At 40.1% G+C, this 20,010-nt stretch overlaps 11 protein-coding genes across 11 annotated transcripts; 6 read left to right on the top strand and 5 right to left on the bottom strand.

The window, feature by feature from the left end:
* Nucleotides 1-7: 7 nt before the first annotated feature.
* OGAPHI_007050 (uncharacterized protein) lies at nt 8-1,402 on the bottom strand (the record flags this gene model as incomplete). Its single annotated transcript, XM_046208403.1, has 1 exon — nt 8-1,402. One exon carries the CDS (start codon nt 1,400-1,402, stop codon nt 8-10), a length of 1,395 nt encoding a protein of 464 aa, XP_046058167.1.
* A 267-nt stretch (nt 1,403-1,669) lies between these two features.
* Nucleotides 1,670-2,758, top strand: OGAPHI_007049 (uncharacterized protein; the record flags this gene model as incomplete). The annotated part of the gene is made up of 1 exon (XM_046208402.1): nt 1,670-2,758. The coding sequence occupies one exon, from the start codon at nt 1,670-1,672 to the stop codon at nt 2,756-2,758; it is 1,089 nt and encodes a 362-aa protein (XP_046058166.1).
* Nucleotides 2,759-2,799: 41 nt separating this feature from the next.
* On the top strand, nt 2,800-3,507 carry OGAPHI_007048 (uncharacterized protein; the record flags this gene model as incomplete). The annotated part of the gene is made up of 1 exon (XM_046208401.1): nt 2,800-3,507. The coding sequence occupies one exon, from the start codon at nt 2,800-2,802 to the stop codon at nt 3,505-3,507; it is 708 nt and encodes a 235-aa protein (XP_046058165.1).
* A 175-nt stretch (nt 3,508-3,682) lies between these two features.
* Nucleotides 3,683-4,685, bottom strand: OGAPHI_007047 (uncharacterized protein; the record flags this gene model as incomplete). Its single annotated transcript, XM_046208400.1, has 2 exons — nt 3,683-4,499; nt 4,639-4,685. The coding sequence occupies 2 exons, from the start codon at nt 4,683-4,685 to the stop codon at nt 3,683-3,685; spliced, it is 864 nt and encodes a 287-aa protein (XP_046058164.1).
* A 276-nt stretch (nt 4,686-4,961) lies between these two features.
* On the bottom strand, nt 4,962-7,031 carry OGAPHI_007046 (uncharacterized protein; the record flags this gene model as incomplete). The annotated part of the gene is made up of 1 exon (XM_046208399.1): nt 4,962-7,031. One exon carries the CDS (start codon nt 7,029-7,031, stop codon nt 4,962-4,964), a length of 2,070 nt encoding a protein of 689 aa, XP_046058163.1.
* A 382-nt stretch (nt 7,032-7,413) lies between these two features.
* OGAPHI_007045 (uncharacterized protein) lies at nt 7,414-8,568 on the top strand (the record flags this gene model as incomplete). Its single annotated transcript, XM_046208398.1, has 1 exon — nt 7,414-8,568. The coding sequence occupies one exon, from the start codon at nt 7,414-7,416 to the stop codon at nt 8,566-8,568; it is 1,155 nt and encodes a 384-aa protein (XP_046058162.1).
* Nucleotides 8,569-8,588: 20 nt separating this feature from the next.
* OGAPHI_007044 (uncharacterized protein) lies at nt 8,589-10,634 on the bottom strand (the record flags this gene model as incomplete). Its single annotated transcript, XM_046208397.1, has 1 exon — nt 8,589-10,634. The coding sequence occupies one exon, from the start codon at nt 10,632-10,634 to the stop codon at nt 8,589-8,591; it is 2,046 nt and encodes a 681-aa protein (XP_046058161.1).
* Nucleotides 10,635-10,765: 131 nt separating this feature from the next.
* On the top strand, nt 10,766-12,346 carry OGAPHI_007043 (uncharacterized protein; the record flags this gene model as incomplete). The annotated part of the gene is made up of 1 exon (XM_046208396.1): nt 10,766-12,346. The coding sequence occupies one exon, from the start codon at nt 10,766-10,768 to the stop codon at nt 12,344-12,346; it is 1,581 nt and encodes a 526-aa protein (XP_046058160.1).
* Nucleotides 12,347-12,623: 277 nt separating this feature from the next.
* OGAPHI_007042 (uncharacterized protein) lies at nt 12,624-13,823 on the top strand (the record flags this gene model as incomplete). The annotated part of the gene is made up of 1 exon (XM_046208395.1): nt 12,624-13,823. One exon carries the CDS (start codon nt 12,624-12,626, stop codon nt 13,821-13,823), a length of 1,200 nt encoding a protein of 399 aa, XP_046058159.1.
* A 620-nt stretch (nt 13,824-14,443) lies between these two features.
* Nucleotides 14,444-18,241, top strand: OGAPHI_007041 (uncharacterized protein; the record flags this gene model as incomplete). The annotated part of the gene is made up of 1 exon (XM_046208394.1): nt 14,444-18,241. The coding sequence occupies one exon, from the start codon at nt 14,444-14,446 to the stop codon at nt 18,239-18,241; it is 3,798 nt and encodes a 1,265-aa protein (XP_046058158.1).
* A 22-nt stretch (nt 18,242-18,263) lies between these two features.
* Nucleotides 18,264-19,715, bottom strand: OGAPHI_007040 (uncharacterized protein; the record flags this gene model as incomplete). Its single annotated transcript, XM_046208392.1, has 1 exon — nt 18,264-19,715. The coding sequence occupies one exon, from the start codon at nt 19,713-19,715 to the stop codon at nt 18,264-18,266; it is 1,452 nt and encodes a 483-aa protein (XP_046058157.1).
* Nucleotides 19,716-20,010: the final 295 nt, after the last annotated feature.

Below are 20,010 nucleotides of genomic sequence, written 5' to 3'. Positions count from 1 at the left end.
TATAAAACTAGTTGATACCCTTTGCTCTCTTGGAGGAAGTAGAGTTCTTTGGCAATTCGTTCACAAAAGGAATAAATTCTGGTTCTCCCGGAATATACCTCCGCAAAACCTCAGGCACAATCAATCCATCCTCTGTTTGATAGTTTTCAAGCACGCAACACAATGCTCTTTCGGTTGCACACAAGGTACAGTTCAAACAATGAACATACTTTTTCTCCTTTTGATTCATCGACTTAATTCCGCATCTAATTTCCAAATTTCTAGACTGGTAATCTGTACAGTTTGAACAGGAGACTAACTCCTTGAATTCTTCTTGGTAAGGGAACCAAGCCTCTAGATCATACTTCTTTGCAGCAGAATTATTGAGTTCTCCAGAGACAATGCTGACAACTCGGTATGGAAGGCCCAAAGATTTGTAGAACTCTTCGGAATTGGAAATCATTCGGTCAAATTCAGCCCAAGATTTTTCAGGCTCCGTGATACAAAACTGTTCCACTTTTTCGAATGCGTGAACTCTGAAAATTCCCCAAGCATCTTTGCCGTGAGAGCCTGCTTCTCTTCTAAAACAAGAAGAGTAACCAGCATATCTAACAGGTAATTGTTCAGCTGGACTCTCGAACCATTCGTTCGAATGGTAAGCTGAAATCGGCTGCTCGGAGGTAGCAATCAGATACTTCTCATCATCACCGTCTTGAACTTTGTAAAGCTCTTCGTCAAACTCAGAAAGCTGAGCGGTTTTTGCCATGACATCCTTGTTCATCATAACAGGAGCTTGCATACATATGTACTTCTTAGAGGCCAAGAAGCTCAAACCATAGTTGATCAATGCTTGGTTCAGGAACACGCCATAATTTCTCAAAAAGTAGCCTCTGTGCCCCACAATTTTAACTCCTCGCTCTGGATCGTAACCATCAAGCCTCAACAAGATTTCGTGGTGTGAAAGTTTTGCAGGCTTTCCAGTTGCAGTGGCGACATTCGTGAGTTCGCTAAATTTGACATTTTCTGGGGCCCATGTACGAACAAGCTCGTTATTTGCTTCATCACAAGAGTCGATGACCGATTCGTGTACGATATTACCAACTTGGAAAACTTTCCATCTCAAGTTTTTGTCAGCCTCTTGTTCTTTCGAAATTAGTTCTGCCTTTTCATTGCTCAATTCATCTTTCGCCTTCAAAAGTTCCGTGGCATCTTCCTTCGCCTTGAACTTAAGCCCAATTTCCTTCTGGAGCTTATTTTGCGATTTGTTTAGTTCGTCCAGTTTAAATCTCAACTTTGTCCAATTATTGTAATCTTGGATGATTTCGTCCACAATTTCAACAGAAGCACCTCTTTTCCTTTGCGACTCGCGAATGGCTTTTGGATCGCCACCTTTCTCTTCAATAAATTGGATGATATCTAACATTCTGAAATAACAGAGCACCTACTAAATTATCAAACAGTTTCTTCAAAACTTGTAGTTTTGATACGATGTAAAACAGTATTTATTTGCCCAGTTGTCGAAAAAAATGTTTTTTTCGAGACCTTGCTGACCTAATCGCTTTGAATGTGGGATGACTACCCAGCTCTATTGGCGCTTAAAAAGGGATACGTTCGAAGTTGTTTTATCTTGACCGATATATACAGAACCAAATTGGGCCACAAGTTGCTCAGTCAAAATTCTCCTAGAGCCATGCCAGACGGATACTTCACGGAACAGGGTTTTGACTTTGACCTGGAGCAAAGTCGATCTTCGGCTGATTTGGCTCAAAATTTGGAGCCTCTCTCTGCCTCTCCAACAAGGACCAGAAGATCATTTTCGATCTCTAAATTTTTGACATCAAAAGACTCTAGAACTCATGCATCTAACAAGAGTATATTCACCACAGCCAAAGGATCTAGAGTCAAAGCGCCAGAAAAACCAGACGCCCCTGGATGGTACAAATCTTGGAGGTCGCTCAACACCCTCTTCAGAACAAAGAAAAAGTCCAAGCCCGACCAAAACGTTGGAACCAACAAGACTGAACATTATGAACATGACTCTGCGTCATCAGAACAAGAACTATCTTGCTATAATGCATACAAGAGCGAAGACCTTCAAATTTCTCTGAGCTCATTGAGGAGTCTTGTTGATCCTGAACTTTTACAGAAAACAACTGCAAGAGTTGTTCATGACAAGACAATAGTGGTCGATAAATCTGATGTAAAAGTAAAGAAGAGGATATTACAACAAACGAATAACGGTTCGACGGAGCATGCTTCCATTCATTTGCGGGGATCGAAAATCCCCTTTGATCAAGCTTGCCTTGATTCACAAATCAAACTGAAAAAGATGGACACTGACCAAAACTTGATAACGGACGGAAGTACTCTCGACTGTGAATGTGCCCATTTAGAAGATTCATCTCCAAAAGGCGAACGTCTTATTCCACAAGAAATCTCATTCCGGGGACAAAAACTGATAAACTGTGCTCCCGAAATTTATCTAAATTCGGATCTGATTGGGCTATTTGACACCCTAAAATTGAAAACAGAACAACAGGACAGCAAATTTTATGTAGCTGAAGATCAAGGATCTTTGAACTTTCCCGATTTTGAAATACAATCTCAGATTAGCAATGGAGATGTGAACGAAAACTCTTTCGACGAAAACACAACAAATGGACCACTTAGTTCTTTCGTTGAGGACCAACCAAGAAAGGGCCTCAGTATTGCAGAGGTAGACACATTGGAGCTACCATATTCAGCACAAGATAAGCCGTTATCCTCCTTTGGTAAGTAGCACCCATTTTGATCTCTTAAACTGACCATATTATAGAAAACATGACAACGGCTGGAACAACAATATATTCACCAGATCAACAAAAGGGCCAAATTCAGAGCACAAATGCAAGTCCATTGAGTGATATGAATTCTGATGATACTAGCATATCTAGAAATTTAGGGGATATTTTATCTCCCGTTGCAAAAACCGTAGCAATATTTCACGGGAGTGAAGAACAGATGACGGACGATGAAACACTCACCAATAGAGCTCCAATAGATATCAAGGTGGACCAAAATTCTACAATTATACAGGAAATTCATGATATCAACCAGAGGAGTCAAGAAACAACGGAGCAATTGACTTTGAAGTTTCATTCCAAAGCAAAAATCTTGATCTACGATCATGAAAGTAACTGCAAATCTATTCGAAAGCTTTTTAACTCCAGAAGAAACCCAACAGATAGTCCATTGAAAAGAATAAATCGTTCGATAAGCAGAAAACTGTCAGGGTTTGGTGTCAATGTCTCCACCACTGCCGTTGATGCGCCTGGGTATTTATACGGATCATGTGACAGATCAATTCTCAAAAGCAAGATCAATATTAACGAGGAACAAGAATCAATCAGAGCAAATAATTGCGATGAGGTGGGAGTGGAAGATTTTTTATGCTTCTTTGAAACTCACGAGCGTCGTCGGATGGACACAGAACCGTTTCTTGAACATTTCAGAGAGAAGCAGATAGAGAAATATTACGAAAACATGTAGCTAAGGATGCATACCATAGTTTCAGACAAAATTGTAGCTTGACAAAGATCCCAGACATTAGATTTACTGGATCTTTAGACAGATTAGCCCGTAATAAAGATAATTCTAGTGAGTTTATTTTCTGCTATTTTGTGAGCCTACGGGCCAGACTCTGGTAGACAGATTGCAAACACATTTAGTCCAGAGAGGAGGCACCTGTGATGATATCAACCAACTCATTTGTAATAACAGCCTGTCTTGTTCTGTTGTAAAGAATCGAATACTTCGAAATCATGTCGCCGGCGTTCTTTGATGCGTTATCCATGGCATTTCTTCTTGCTGAAATCTCAGATGCGTATCCCTCGGCCATTGCATTCAGAATCGAATTCGTCAGAGAAATTTGAGAGAGCGAAGTAGGAATTTGCTGATCTTCTTCCAACTCAAATTCAGAAAGCTTTGGCGACTCCTCAATTGTGATAGGGCTGAAAGAGGGGAAAACTGATGGCTCGAAAGAAACACCCGACACAAATTTGTTATACAGAATCTCCACTTTAGAATACTCACCCAGTTTGCTGATTTCATCGGCAATCAGGGACGCCTCCCAGAAAGTTGGAGCTTCTTTTCCAACTCCGTTGAACGAAAGAACCAAGTTCTCACTACTAGTTCTCAGCAGTTGTGCTTTGATTTTGTCACCAACTGTCACAACATCAGCATCGGGGGTTTCCAAAAGCTTTGCTCTGGTAGCCTTAGCAATTTGGGAGTGAATGGAACCACACAATCCTTTGTCAGAAGAAACAGCAATAATAAGAGTCTTGTCTGGAGACTCAGGAGATGCGGTTTCCGCGGTTGCGAAAAAGTCCTTATCACCCTCACTGAATGCTCTGGAAGATGCCATTGCTCTTTGAGCCTTACCCATTCTGGTGGATGCAACAACCTTCATGGTGTTGGTAATCTTCTCAATGTTTTTAATCGACTTCAATCTAGTCTCAATTTCTCTGAGAGTGGCATAGTTTCTTAATGATGTTAGTCAATTCCCATGACTCAAGCGAAGTGTCCAAAAGTGCCATCTGCAAACTCTCGCGAGTAGTCCATATAGGTTTCAAAACCTTTTGTCACAATTGGATCGCCCCGCTTCAAATTTCCAATACTTACCTGCTTATGCCAGCAGTGCGGATAGCCTGCAAACCTAAAGTGTACATGTTGACTCTTAGTTAACGAAATACGAGCTCAGCTTAGAAGATTATAATCTTTCAAGTCCAACGGAAATAAACAAATTTGACAACTCTAAAAGTTCGACGCCCGGCAGACTATTGGTTTTCACGGGAAAAATATTTTTACCGCATGGAAATACCGGCCGCCTAGGGGCGAACGCGGATCGAGAGTCTCGCACCACATCAAAGTAAGCGTTGATTGGCTCGGAGAAAAAATATTTCAAAAACGGGTAACCAGTTTAAATTACATAATCAATATTGAATTCAAGGTCTTCTCCAACGGATCAAATCACCTGTAGACACAAATGCCCAAACAAAATGTTTTTCAAACTGAAGGCCACTTAGTCTACCTAGCTGAATGTTTTTCTCTCCAATTGGATAGATTATTGGGCAGTCACGCCATTTAGTAATGGAGTGAAGGGATACATTTCTCTTTGGGGTTTGGAGAACAGACTCTTGGCTTTTGAAAATGAGGTTACCGTTGGTTCCCTGCGTGTTTGAATCTTCATGCTTTTTCATATTCTCCACTTTGTCCTGATTGATTATTTCATACAGGGAAAGATGCTGCAGACGGTTTAAAGATGTCAAAGACGACACTGATCCTGTTTGTGACTCGAATTTTGAACCTTGTAACCAACTGCGCCTCATAGTTTCCGATGCGGCAATAGACTGCTTGAAGCTGACCTCACTTTGGGAATTCAAGGTCAAACTTGACTTTTGTCTCTGGTTTATTAAAGGCTTGCCTCTTGCCTTTAATTTCCGAATCTTCGGAAGGTTTCTAGGCTGGAATTCATAAAATCTTATCGACCCATCATCCCCCGCGGTACCGATCCTGTAAAGCAAACCGGATGTCGTTTTAAAGAGGTCGACATTAATTGCACGTACCCACGATCTTGATCCCTCCAGACGCACGACTAATTTGATGAGGCCATTTGAAGTGTTGCTTAAACCAACGTTAGTGAACTCAAACACTGAAACAATGTCATCTTCCCCACCTGTGAGTAGATACTTGCCATCTCGCGTAAATAAAACGTCAAGGACGCCTCCATAATATGATGATACCAAGTCGGTGATATGCTCTGCAAACATATCAAAAATCCTCACGAACCCATCGTCACATGCCACGGCCCAAATGTTTGAAAACTCCGGGTGACAATTCAAACCTGTGATAGCTTTGGACGAGAACTTATAATGCGCAATTGGATTACTGAAGGTTGAAGACGGGCTCGACTTGAGGGAATGAAGCACTGATATGTTCTTCAGCTTTTCTGCGTTTCGTTCCTCAACTTTGTAAACTTCTGAATCTTCAAAATCTCTATGAAAGATCATCACCTCACCATCTCCAAATCCGACAGTTGCAAAGTTTCCACAGTTTGACCATTGTAAAGAAATAACAGGTTTATTTTTGAGTTTTGCATTCTTATTCCAGCGAGAATATTTCAATTTCGGAATATTTAGCCAGAAGATATCACCAGAAGCGAACGCTATCAAAACATCCAATGCAGTCTCCCCTGAAGTGGTGACATAGTGGATGTGTGACATCGCCGTGATAATACCTGTTGAAAAGACAACTTTCAACAGAGGTATCTCTGCATCAATTTCTTTAGCGTCGTCGGCTAATGTAATCAAGTTCAAAACTCTTCCGTGACATGCTAATAAGACTGATTCCGAATTAGAAAACTTTCTGTTAAAACCATCGGCCGTCAGAACTTTAGCAATGAAGTTGGAGGTGGATCGTACCAAACTGCTTTTGGGAACCTTCAAATCCTCAGAGGAAGGATTTATATCATTTTTCAAACTTTTTGGTTTAGTCCATAAGCGGACAGAGTTTGGATTTGAAAGCTTATAATCATGTGGCTTCTGCTTCTGGTCATCAAAGTTGATCACATCAGCAAGACAACCTGGTGTAAGGTGAACATTTTTAAAAGGGTCGGCAATCAAAGGATTTATTCCATAGCCGATGGGAAGCACTTCTGTTTTTCCATCTGGTTGTACACCAGTTGGTTCTGGAGGTAGGGAAAGGGGATTCGTAAGTTGATTTTGGTTAATGTTGCCCAATGTAGTGTGATACTTTCGAAGGTTTTGTTCCACAAACTTCGATAAAGAAGCGTAAGTGCTTGGATCGCTGGAGATCAAAGGTGTTCGCGAAATACGTATGGCCGTGTCAGGTTTGAATGTACCATCTAGATGTTCAAAACTAAATTGCTCTTCGTTCAATCTGAAGAGACAGTTAGGGTCTGTAGACTGAATCGGAAGAATGCTGTTGCTTAGTACGTTCTGAAACTGATTATTTGGCAGTTTATTGAAACGGGACAAATCTGCTGGTAAGTACATATTGATAATCCGAGAAAAGTTAGTTTTATCAGACAACAACAAGTGGAGACTATTTAATTTTGCGGCCCGACTTTTGGAATTCAAAAGTGTTCGCTAAAAAAAGCGAGATTCTGGGGAAGGCACCAGTTACATCATCTGAGTTACTGATGATATCAAATTTGATTGATCAAAATCCTTGAATAACTGCACATGATAAGGCTCGACTGAAGATTTGCGAATTGAGATAGGCGGACCAACTCATGTACGAAACGATTACTTCGCAAAAACTTTACTGACTGGTTTTTGTGAAGTGAATCAATCTCCTACATATTAAAATACTAGAAATAAAATTGAGAACCTCACCTATTTGGTGCATCATTTTAGAGTTCTGCCAAATCAACAAATGCCAGATTTTGTGGATTCTGTCTTTGACCACGCTCACCAACTAGTGAAGGAGACAGGACGTCTAGCATCAGGATCAGCAGATTTCATCACTAGTATTATTGGAAAACCTATTCCGCCTCCTTCTCAAACCAATGGCAGTCCACTCTTTCAAATCCATACCAAACGATTATCAAAAATAAACCTAAAAGTGGTTTTCTTCACGGCAATAGTTGGTGGACTTGCAATACTCGAGTTGCACCGAAAAGCAATACGGCACAGAAGAGCCAATTTATTGCCTAACGGCCGTAGGTTTGAAGTCATTTTAATAATTGGAAGCCCAGTATCAGTTGTCGTACAAAAACTAGTCAACGATTTGAACAGAAGAGGATACATTGTTTACGTTACCGCCAGAAATGAGACCGAGGTTAAAGCAATTGAAAGCGAACGGGATGCCGATATCAAACCTTTGCTTATGAATTTTGAATGTTCATCAAGTGTCAAGAGTAGTTTGCTTCGATTTGCTTCTATACTTGAAACTCCAGAGTCAACCAGTAATGAGATTGAAGAGGGAAAATTCTTTTTGCATTTCAAGGGCTCATTGATAATACCTGACTATTTCAGATATCCGAAGTATTCAAGGTTAGTACAGATCGAAAAACGTGAACTAGATACTATCATTGAAAATCAGTTCTGGAAAATCAATGGTATTCTCCAAAATGGTCTGCTATCTATTCTTCAGGAAAGCAACTCGAGAATTAGCGAAGTCGAGAGCTACAATGGAGTCAAAGTAGGCTGCGGGGGATGCAAATTGATATTTATCAATTTTGTTCCGATGTCCATAAGAGAGAAGCGCCGACTATTTCTTGAAATTACTTTGAAAGTTAACGATCTACTTTATGATCAATTATACGAGGAGAATTCGAAACATTATAACGGAATACCATTTCTGCTACCAAATAAAAACCCCGACTTCATTCAAATGACCAGATTAAGAGTTAACTTTTTTCAGGATGAGGAATCAAAACTCTTGACTACAAGGTTAGATTTTCAAAGCATATTGAGCTTTTTCGGAAGAACCAGAAACAAGAAATTGACCCCAAAACGGTTTCACCATCAAATTTTTGACTTACTAAACAGTAACCTATTCTACAAAAACTACACAATCCAGGCATAATAAATAAATAGTCCATACTCTCATGTCACAATTTTGCATCTAGTAATAGAAGGGTCTTCAACTGTCCCGGCCGTAAAATCTGAGATTGTAAGAACGCCTTTCCGGTCCAATATATACAATTTGTAACCTTCGCGATCAAAACGCATTGAGGCTGATTCTTTCACTCGATAAGCATTACTGACATCCGTAACAATCACCAATCGTTTATTGTCATTGTCATCCATCCGAGGGGTTGTCATTAGGTACACGGTTCCAGATCTGTCCAAGTATGCAATCGAGTCCCCTCGTGGCGAAACACAGCATTTGTGTATAGTATGACCCACGTCATCTAATTTTGATAAAAGCCTAGGATTTGCAATTCCCTCCGGTCCGGAAATAGACGTTATTTTTGTGTCAATGATTATAGGAACAGAGTTGTAAGAAACAGATGTAAGAGTCATCAATCTATTGTCCGGGAAAAATTGCAAGTCTGTGATCCCCTCGCTTTCAAGAGAGGTGTCCAGTTTTCGCTGTGATTTCATCACTAGGACAGGGCGACTTGGATCCGAGACACTGATGACCATAAATCGGGACTCTAATGCTGTGGCCACCGATAAGTATTGTGAATTTGGAGAGAACTGCAAGACCGTTATTGGGTCACGGTACGGCAATGTGAATGGGAAACTTGATAACTTGAAATGAATTGAAGGGTTAAAACTGATATCCTGTTGGATAGACCCAAGAAGGGAAGCACTTTGAGAAGTTTTAGACGTCTTTTCAAATTCATTGGTTTTGGAAAGACTGTCATGCTGCAATGTATATCCTTTGAAAGAATTTTCGGTGAACTGTAATCTCAAAAGAATTATGAACGCTTGCTCAGATCCAGCCAACTTGCCTTTACCTGTTACTCCCAAACTAACAAATCGCTCATCTGGAGACACATCAATGCAACGAATAGGAAAGCGAGACTGATATGTGAATAAATGCTTTCCTTTGGAACTAAGATCAATTATTCGAACGAATCCGCGTGTTCCTGATATAACAAGTAACCTCTCCGTTATCTTGCAAGAAAGATGTTCCCAATTAGTTAGTAGATCCATTGATTCGTTTACACTTTCACTGAAATTTGAGCTTGCAATAACTTCAGCTCTTGAAACTCGTATAAGTGAATCAAAGTCAGAGCCGTAGTCTCCATTGCTATTACCACAGCAGTAAAGAACTGGGGATTTATGAGGCATGGAAGGTGAAATTTCGTACACTTCCCACTTTTTCTCGCTGAGCAAAACAAATTTGGTCAAGTCAGGAGATAATGCAGTATTTATGAATAGCTTGCTCTTGAAAGGAAAACTGGAGTGATGGGTGTGATGTTGGTAGAGCTTCCGGTAATGGGGGAAGTTTTTTGAAAACAGGAGCTCTTTATTAGTCTTGAGTTCTTTCGCTCTTCTGTTTTGTTTCTCCAAGGTGGGAGATGAAGATAGAAGCTTTGTAATATTGGAGCCCTGGAACGACGTCTTCGTTTTCTGTCTTTGTAAGATATCGCTTGATGAGCCCGTGGACAACATTGTAACTGCAGAGACACCCAGATGATCAGATGATTCATCAAAAATCTTAATTGAGGACATCCGATCTTCGACACTTTTTTTATATTCGTTCGAGGTGGCAATCTGATCGGGTTTGAAAGTATCTCCAACCTCATTGAGAACTTCATGAAATACCGTTAGCAATGAAGATCCGTTACCCGTTGGTTCGTCTCGATTGCGTAAAACAGAATCAGAAAGATCTAGCGAATTCTTTTCTAAATCATCTTTCAACACCTGTATATATTCAAGAATAGAACGTAAAGGTTCACACGAGCGTAAAAGCTCACTATCTTCGTTAGAACATACGGGACAACCAAATGTTTTAGACTGACTTCTCAGTTGTTTTTCGAGAGTGCTCGCTATAACACAGCCGCAAGTGAGCACCACAGGATCGTCACTAAAAGACAGAACAGTTCGCGGAGGAGATTCAGAGTAGTCTATACCTGTTGGGATGTGGGCATATTTCTCAATATTGTTTATTATGGAGCTTATCGAAATGTTTGTCATGACATCAAAATACTCACTCGTTATCTTGCATGAAAAATGATGTGCAAAGATGTCTTATTTTCACTCGAATTTTTATTCAATTCAAAAGAATCACAAATTACTTGATTGATAGATTCTTACAGGATTGCAAGATGTCACAATTTTGTGGGTACACGTTAGAAATTGAACTGAATGATGCCAAGGGTACAAAAGTGAAGGGAACTATTGGAAATATTCAGGATAAAGATCTCTTACTCTCCGAGGCACAGTATTTACAAGGTCCAGATTCCAATTCCAACCATAGAGATCTTCTCATCAAGGAGGGCACAATCAAGGATCTCAAAGTCGTAGGTATTCCACCTCGAAAGAAAAAGGATAAAAAAAAGAGCAAGCAAGAAAAGGATAAGGATAAGTATTCGGAAACCAAGGCACTGAAAAAGGAATCGACCTTGGCCTCAGGTAAAGCAGATTGCAAAGGAGAGAGAGTCCAAAGCACCCAAGACCCCGATAACCATTATAATTATCATTCAAATGAGATTGACTGGCAGAATGAGAATCCTGGCACGCTAAAGAACATGGAGGTTTTTGATTTTGCATCGAATCTTCAAAAGTTTGATAAAAAGTCAGTATTTGAGGAGCTTTCAAGATTGGACAAGACAGATCCTCGCAACAGATTAGTCGGGCAAAACAAGCTGCCACAAAAAACTAATTACGAAAACACTGAAATGGTGTTACAATCTAGCCAGAAAGACACTTGGGAAAATATCAATTCAGCCAATGACTATACTCAAAGTGCATTGGGCAATCAAGCAAATGAAAAAATCAAAGAGCAAGAGACCAATTTGACCAAAGGAGGTGTACAGCAAACCAACCAGTTATCTTCAGTCATAAAGTCCAATGTAAAAATATACTCTTTGGAAAAAGATCTCATTCCTACATGCTCCCCTATTCAATTGGCCGAAATTATTCAGCTCTGTTCTAAAATGTTGGGTGTTTCTAACGAAGCAATGATTTATGATGCTGGTAGAAGCCTGGCAGAATTGATAGTGAAAGAAATAATAGGGGAATTTAGATTATCCAATTTGAATCATAATGCACCCCCATTGGTGCTTGTTCTAGCAGGAAATAATGTGTCGGGAGCAAGAGTACTTACAGCAGGAAAACAGTTATCCAATCATGGCATTAGAGTCTTGGCATACGTGCTTCATGATTCGGAGGAGTCAGAGGATGAAATGCTGGACATTGTGAAGTCAAGCTTAAACATTTTGACTAGCACTGATGGAAAAATTGTGAAAAGCATACCAGAACTAAATCACGTCTTGGAGCAGGTGGATTCTCCATTGGAACTCATAATTGATGGTCTTCAGGGATATGATACAAATCTTTGCGATCTGATCGAACCTGAGCTCAGTCGATCCAAAAATATTGTGGAATGGTGCAACAATTCCAAAGCCCCTGTTTTGTCGCTTGATGTACCTTCAGGCCTTGAGGCTTCATCAGGAACTGCTGATTTTGAAACATACATTGCTTCAAATTACTTGGTTTCCGTCGGGATACCTCTCAGCTCCGTGCTGAGTCTGTACCGCTTCGGATACTTTGAAAAACAGGATCTCAAGCATTTCTTGATTGATTCGGGGATTCCTAGAAAGGTTTTCACACTGAAGTCCAATCTGAGGAAGTTTGACAGGTATTGGTTTACTAAGAGCTGGTATGCAATCTTGAATGTTGAATAGTTAGCCGACAGCCATGATATTATTAAAATAAGTGATTGCTTGATGTATCTAGTTCTCGTGCTAAAATTGATGCGTATCTTTTTCGCAAAAAGTTGAACAAGAAATCGTAAAAGAATTGCAAATCAGTCAATTTACGAAAATTAGATAAAATACCACCCTTTTGATAATATTTTCTAAGTGATATCGACTTAAATTCTGTACTTCCAACTTGAAACTTTAGCCAATTGAATTCGTGGAGGAGAACCAGACCCAAGGGTATTTCAGGTTTTCACATACAATGAACTTCAAAATCATTTACACCTGCGATGAACTCCTAAGTTTACAGCATGAAGGCGTCTTATTCAAAAATACCGAGCTGCCGAACAAGGAGTTCTGGAGATTCAACGTTAGGAATTTCACGAAGACTAATGGAAGTACTACGAAATCATTGCAAAAATCTCATAACAATTACAAGAAAAAGGCCATACACAAATCTCCAAGTGAAGATAATTTTGAGGAAGAGACTCCGGAATGGCTAGACGAAACGGATTTCAAAGTCGATTCGAGTTTTGTGGGATACAGTTCCATTGGTACGCATTCATACGAAGAATTCGAAAGGGAGAAAAAAGAGTTCCATAGAAGACACGGAGGATTCAGAGAACCCCAAAGTCTGGAGGCACCAGTCATTGAACATGTGCCATCCAGCTCATTGGAAAAAGACTTTACAGGGAGCAAAACCGCTTTTTCGTCAGCTGAAGACAGTCAGTTTGATCAAGATTTGGAACTAAGGGACCATTTGAACGGGCAATTTTTCGACAATTTATTGAAGAACAAACTCGAACCGACGGAGAAGCATGAGCAACCCGCAGAGCAAAAGATTAGGCAAATAGACACTTCGGAGACATCCAAGTTTGAACGATTATTTCAAGCTAAGTCTGGTTCAAGTATCCCAATTGATAATTCAGGCACAACTTATACCAACAACATAACAAATGCTCCGATTCAATCGCAAAATCATGGGTCACCATTCAACAATCAAGGATTGCCGACAAACCAGTCTTTTGGTAACCTTCCACCTGGTATTCCGCTGGGACCTCAGTCCACTCAAATGCCACCAATGCTGCCGCCTGGGTTCAACTCTAATTATTTCCCACCACCACCACCACCACCACCAGAGTTGCTCAAGCTTATTCAGGAGGGCAAGTTGCCACCCCTACCGGGCATGCCTCCAGGTTTGAACTTTCCAGTACCTCAGATGGCTCCGCAAATGATGCCTTTTCCGACAGTTCAAAACAAATACACTTCAATAGCACCTGAAAACTCATCTGGATTCAATAATCAGTTGCCGCAAGGGACATTTCCTTTATTACCTCCTGGAATCACTAATCCCATGATGGGGTTGAGACATTTTGATTCTCAAGGTCAGTTTTTAGAAAGTGATGCAAAGTCGAAGCATTCAAATTTTCAGCAAAAACATGATACGTTCAAGCACCCATGACTAGTTAACAACCGAAAAGGCAATTCCACTGAACGACAAACCAGAGCTCTGATGAATTTATAACGTTTTGTATGCAAGAAGGTAGTTTCCGAGTACTATAATAATAATTGTTGACGCCAGTGTATCTAGCATCATGAAAGTTTCGTACTTTGCCGACCAAAAGAACTAGGAGCACGATTAACAAACAGTAGGAACGATTGAAACCAAAATATCCTACGGTACTGCTCTCTTGGGAATTTCAAGAAGGGATTGGAGTTTTCAAGGGAATGTCAGGGGTTATATCGTCTGGCTTAGAAAGAGCTACAGTAATAATCGGATTATTCTTTCAAAATGAGAGAGAGATATTCATACCCAGGCCCATAATTTTCAGATAGTCAAAATCAGGCTGTGTACAAATTCAGTTGAGGACAATATTTTGAGAAATTTAACAAACGAAAGAAGTACGAATTTTGGAGCTCAATCTTAACTCTATCGATTAAGTAGCGTTACTTTTGCAAACACCGGATTGAGTATATGTTCAGAATCAATTTTTCGTATTAGGATATTTCATTTGTCAACTCACTGAAACTGAAGGAACATCATAGAGAACTAAGTCATATTGAAGCAACAACTAACCTACTATGGATTCCAAATTATTGGCTTTCCAAAATAGCGATGCTCACCAACTCTATAATTTAACTGCTCATCTGTTCAAAGACGGTGTTTTCAATTGCTATCTGACCTCACAACAATTTAATTTGCTTGATTTGATCTTACACAGGTTCAAAGATGCCCAAGCTCGAAAACACTTATGGGAGTCGTTCATAAATAGCAACCTTTATCTTAAATTCATCAATTCACAGGAAACAGAGGAAAGGGACCAACATGTGGATGGGACAGATGAGCTCTATTTGAAAGAGGGTACAAAGTCGACCAAGAATCTGTGTGCAATTATCCGTTACCTTTTGTACGAAAAAGCTGTTGATTACTACTACAGCGGGGAAAGCTCAAAGACATCGAAATTTGGATTTTTTGAGATCCTGCGAGAAGACAGTGACGAGGATGAAGAGTTTGAAGATGCGAAAGAGAAACCTTTTTCACCCAAACACACACGCTCGGTCGTGACACGCGATGAAGCAAATGATTACGACGACGACGACGACGACGACGATGAAGAAGAGAAAGGCGAGGAAGAAAACGAAGACTCAAAGTGCGACCAATCAAGCAAAGACTCCATGTCCCTAGCTACTAAGTTAAATCAGATCCATCATGGTACTCGTTCGGACTCACATACTGGCTTGAATATTACGGATGATTCTGCGACACAACAAAAAACCAGTCCAGTTTTAAACGAGAGTGATAACGTGGATAAATATTGCGATGTTCCAAAAGAGGGTGAGCTAGAGGAGAATAGCTCAGGACAATTGGTCTTTACTATAAACATACAGTTGCTGATCAGAAAACCCGAATTTCCATCCACAATGGAATCAGTTTCTTCGACCGAAGAAGCGATCGGCACGATGGTCCATCCTATATTAGGAACTGCATCCGCTATTGAGTCCAATTTTGAGCGCCAAAATGAGCTTAAACTCATCAAGAATTTCAACAAGATCTATCACACTTTTGAGAACGATCAACCAAACATGGTCAAGAGAAGAAAGCTAGAACGAAGTGACAAGCAACTCGAACTGACGGACTCAAAAGATCAAGGGAATGGCGCTGACGAGAATGAGCATAGTGATTCTCATCAAAGCGTTAACAAGTTGATGGGACTTGGCGGAGCAGCAAACCTTTCTTTGAAAAACCTCCTGGGAAGAATTGAAGAGAATCGAGAAAAGTTGGATCTCAGTGACCTGGAGCTCAAGAATCTGATCATGGACGTTCGAAAAAACAGGTCAAAATGGGCCAGCTATAACAGAATTGGCCAAGAAGAGCTTTATGAAGCTTGTGAGAAGGTAGTCTTAGAGCTCAGGAGCTACACAGAGCATTCGATTGCATTTTTGAATCGTGTTTCTAAAAGGGAAGCACCAAATTACTATCAGATAATTAAAAAGCCAATGGATTTGAACACCGTGATGAAGAAGCTCAAGAACTTCCAATACAATAGTAAAACGGAATTTGTTGATGATTTAATGCTCATATGGAAGAATTGTTTAACTTACAACTCCGATCCAAATCATTTCCTCAGAGTGGATGCAATAGCAATGCAAAAAAAGACCTTAGCACTTATTCCTCTCATTCCGGATATCGTCGTGAAAGATAGGGCAGAAGTTGAACGAGAAACAGCGGCCATTCAGCCCAATGACGTTGAAGATCTCACGGGATCAATATCAACAAGGGGAGTTGGAAGTTCGAGCAGCGCCAAAAAATCCAAGAAGGGGCGTAAGGGTGTCCATGAAGACCAGGAAGTCACTGAAGTGACTGAACAGTCGGACTCAAACACTAGAGATGGAGATAAGAGTAAGATAGATCTTCCGACTATCTCGACTGAGCATCGGATCAAAGTTGAAGATGAATCTCAAATACAGGACTCCACAGAATTATCTGTTGCACCATCTAATATTTCAACGCCAACGGTGTCTGGCTCTCGCGAAGAAAATACCAATGAAAGAGAGGGAACATCAAACCCTGACTATGAGGACCAGGATGATGATGCCACAACCGCCATGGATGAATCGCAAGCTCAAGACCAACAACGGGAGAGAAATAACGACGAAGACAATGAAGACTTGGAAATGGCCACTTGGAAAACACTGACATCGAATACCAGATACAAGCTATGTTTGCAAAGATCCAGTCTGTTCCGAGGAAATAAGATCCAGCCAAACGAGGAGGCTTTGCTAAGAGATGCAACACAAATGTCCAATTTCTGCAGTTATCTTGATGATGAATCGAGCGTGGTGTTGCACAGAAATCGTCAATATTTCGATGAAAATGATGATCCTTATTTGATTGAATATGATATTGAGGGAGGCTTGCCTTCAATCCAATATCCAGGTATCAATTACGAGTCTATCGAGAACAATTTACTATCAGAAATGATAGATGAAGGTAAATCTTTGGAGGAGTTACCAGAGTCAGAGTTTACTGCAAAGAAAAAAGGAAGTAATTCAATACTCTATGACAACATAGCACTCATGCAAGATGTCAGAAGGGTCTGTTTCAAGATCAATATTATACGTCAAATGCAGACGTCTCAATTTTTGCATCAATCCCAATTCCAAGCGCCCGAAATTGAACGTCTGAAACCTGAAGATATTGACGGATTATCGAAGCTCAAAACCAGGGATCCATATTCTCAACAGATTGCTTACTCCGTTCTAGAAAAGTCGGTTGGCGTGATTTTGATGGCCAACGGATTTGAGTCGACAAGCCCCTTTTGTATTACCACAATGACACAAATTGCGGAACAATATTTTGGAAATCTTGTCAAATCTCTCAAGCTGAACATGGAGTCTAATTCAATAAACAAGCTTCCCGCTAAAAAGCAGAGACTTTTGGGCCTCAAAGATATCCTTTTAATGTCTCTACAGGAAAATGGAATCGAGAAACCTGACACACTTTACTCGTTTTATAAAGAGCATTTAACAAAACAGAACAAAAAGCTCCGCGATTTGAAATACAGATTAGAGAGCTTTCTTCGTGATCTTCTCAGACCAGGAATTCAGGAGCTAAGTGAAAACCAATTCACTGATGATTCAGAACAATTCATGAATGGTGATTTTTCAAACGAAATTGGTGAAGATTTCTTTGGCTTCAAAGAGTTAGGCTTAGACAAAGAATTCAATTTGCTCACATCGACTATTCCTTTGCATCTACTTCATTCTAAATTATCAAGTCAACTCAATAATCTGGATGCCAAGTCCAAGAAAGCCAAATATGAAGATTTCCAAGAAATTCAATTTCCTAAACTTCGAAAGCGTGATCTCACTTCACAGATTGGTCTATTGAAACCCTTTTATGATGATCTTTTGGCAAAATCTAAGACCACGTATCTGAAACAGTTGAAGAAATACAAACAAACAAACGAGGCCTCTGATGCAGAGAAAAAATCACTCACAGAAGAAACCAATAATAATACATCTGATGTGAAAGCGGAAAATCACCCCCAACCTGATTCCGTTTCTGCATTCGTTGAAATTGAGGATCCAGAAGATCTGATCATTTTGGAGGACAGCGACCTTCCTCAAAAACAACGCAACCATAGGCCAAAAATACCACCGAACGGTAAAATAGCACAAGTCAAACGAAAACTCATTGCAACCTCGTTTTTCATAGACGACCAAGACGCAAGAGAAAAAAATGTCAGTATGACTATCAACGATGCTGAGCCGAACAACGCTATTCCCGAAGATTCTTTCGGCGAAAGGTCTAAACTTCTGAAAGATGCAGAAAAGTCAGAACAATCTTCGTCAATTTCTGGTCTTGGTTCTCAATAGTTTGGACACTATTTGTGAGCCATCAAAAATGTATATCTTCCCCTCTGAGATACTGTACTATTAAATATATGTTCAAGAACCCTATGATAGCCCACGTTAATACTGCTGCAAGGTTCATGAGAACTGAGTTTGAAAAATCTTTGTAAAGTTTCGGCTGTTCTGGGTTGCTATGTTTGTTAGCTTGCACCAGAGGAGTTGTCTCCTGTGGCTCAGGCAACGAGTTTTCTTCACTTTGTATTTCTACCCTCATGATGGACTTATTGGCTGTAAAGTACAATAAAGGAGCAGACACGAAAGGCAAAATAAGTGACAAAATGACCTGCGATAAGTTCAAGATTGTTGCGATTCCTTCTCTCCCCATGAAGACCGCCATAAGTACGCATGGCACAACAGTGATTGAACGGGTGACGAGTCTCCTGTAGAATGGGTTCAATTTCCAATTCAAACAGCCCTCTGCAACAAGTGCACCAGACAATGTACATATAATGCCGGCTGCAATTGAGGAAAATAACATCGCTAAAGCGAAAATGAGTCCAGCTGTGTTTGACAAATACTCACAAAGCATGTCGTATATGGATATCAAATCTGCATCGATTGCTTCTGGCTTGCCATGTAGTGCAGCAGCTGAGACGATCAAAATAGATGAGTTTATGAAAACTGCCACCAGGCATAGAGAGCAGATCAGCTCTGCATATGAGTAATGTAAACAGTAGTCTATTGCAGCCAACGATGGCCGGTAGTCTAAAGTATCATCAGCTATCGACGATTGTGTATCCACTGTAGCTAGTTTATTCTTGATGTCGTAATCTTTCAAGCGAGGTTTCACCAAGTTTGATCCAAGATACAAGGAATGAGGCATAACTGTGGCACCGATAATTCCCAATGATAAGTAGACCGACTCTTTAGAGTTGAATAGTTGCCATGATGGTAAAAAACCCTCAAATAATTGTGACTTACTTTCAATATCAACCTTGTTGACCAGTACTATGAAACATCCAAATGCTAACAGAACAAATGTAGACACGAATACTTCAAACTTTCTGATTTGCTTCAAAGATCCATCAGGATTATAAGCTAAGAGAATGACCAATACATCCAGTACGGTCAACAAGACACCATTCTTTAGCTCAATATGAAACAGAATGAAGAGTGCAATAGCAGTTCCAACTATTTCTGCCAAATCCGTAAATATTATAGCCAATTCAGCCAGCAGGTAAATTCCAAAATTGAGCCATCGAGGTAAATGTTTTTGACAGTTTTCTGCGAGATCCAGACCCGTGACTGATCCTAACTTTATGCAAAGACATTGAAGAACTATGGCAAAGAGATTGGAAAGAAATACTATGAACAAGTGAATATAACCGAACTGAGCGCCGGCGTTCGTTGAGGTGCTGTAGTTGCCGGGGTCTATGTAAGCACATGTGATTAAAAGTCCCGGACCTATAAAACTTAACAATTTCCTCCAATCAATCATTCTAGCCGAAAAGTGAGTTTGATCTAATGATGAATACAGCAATTGATATAGTGTCTCAAGCACTCCAAAATTCTTTTGTAGTTCTGGTGATTCGGGTAATTGATTAACCTTGTACTATTTTTGGCTCCATTTTATCGGACGATTCAAATATTCTGTGCGTCGATCGACCATAAACTGGTCGCGTCAAATGAAAATTTAAATTATCAAAACATTGAAGATCGACTATTTTAAAATTCCGTTTTGCGTTGTTGACAAGTTCCGCTGATATCAATGCTTGAATCTTTCAAGCTTCAAT

Source organism: Ogataea philodendri (genome assembly GCF_020536065.1).
Source record: "Ogataea philodendri strain CBS6075 chromosome Unknown scaffold8, whole genome shotgun sequence".
In the NCBI taxonomy this organism is placed as follows: domain Eukaryota; kingdom Fungi; phylum Ascomycota; class Pichiomycetes; order Pichiales; family Pichiaceae; genus Ogataea; species Ogataea philodendri.
The sequence above is the reverse complement of the archived record's forward strand: the minus strand, read 5'-3'. Positions and strand labels throughout refer to the sequence as shown.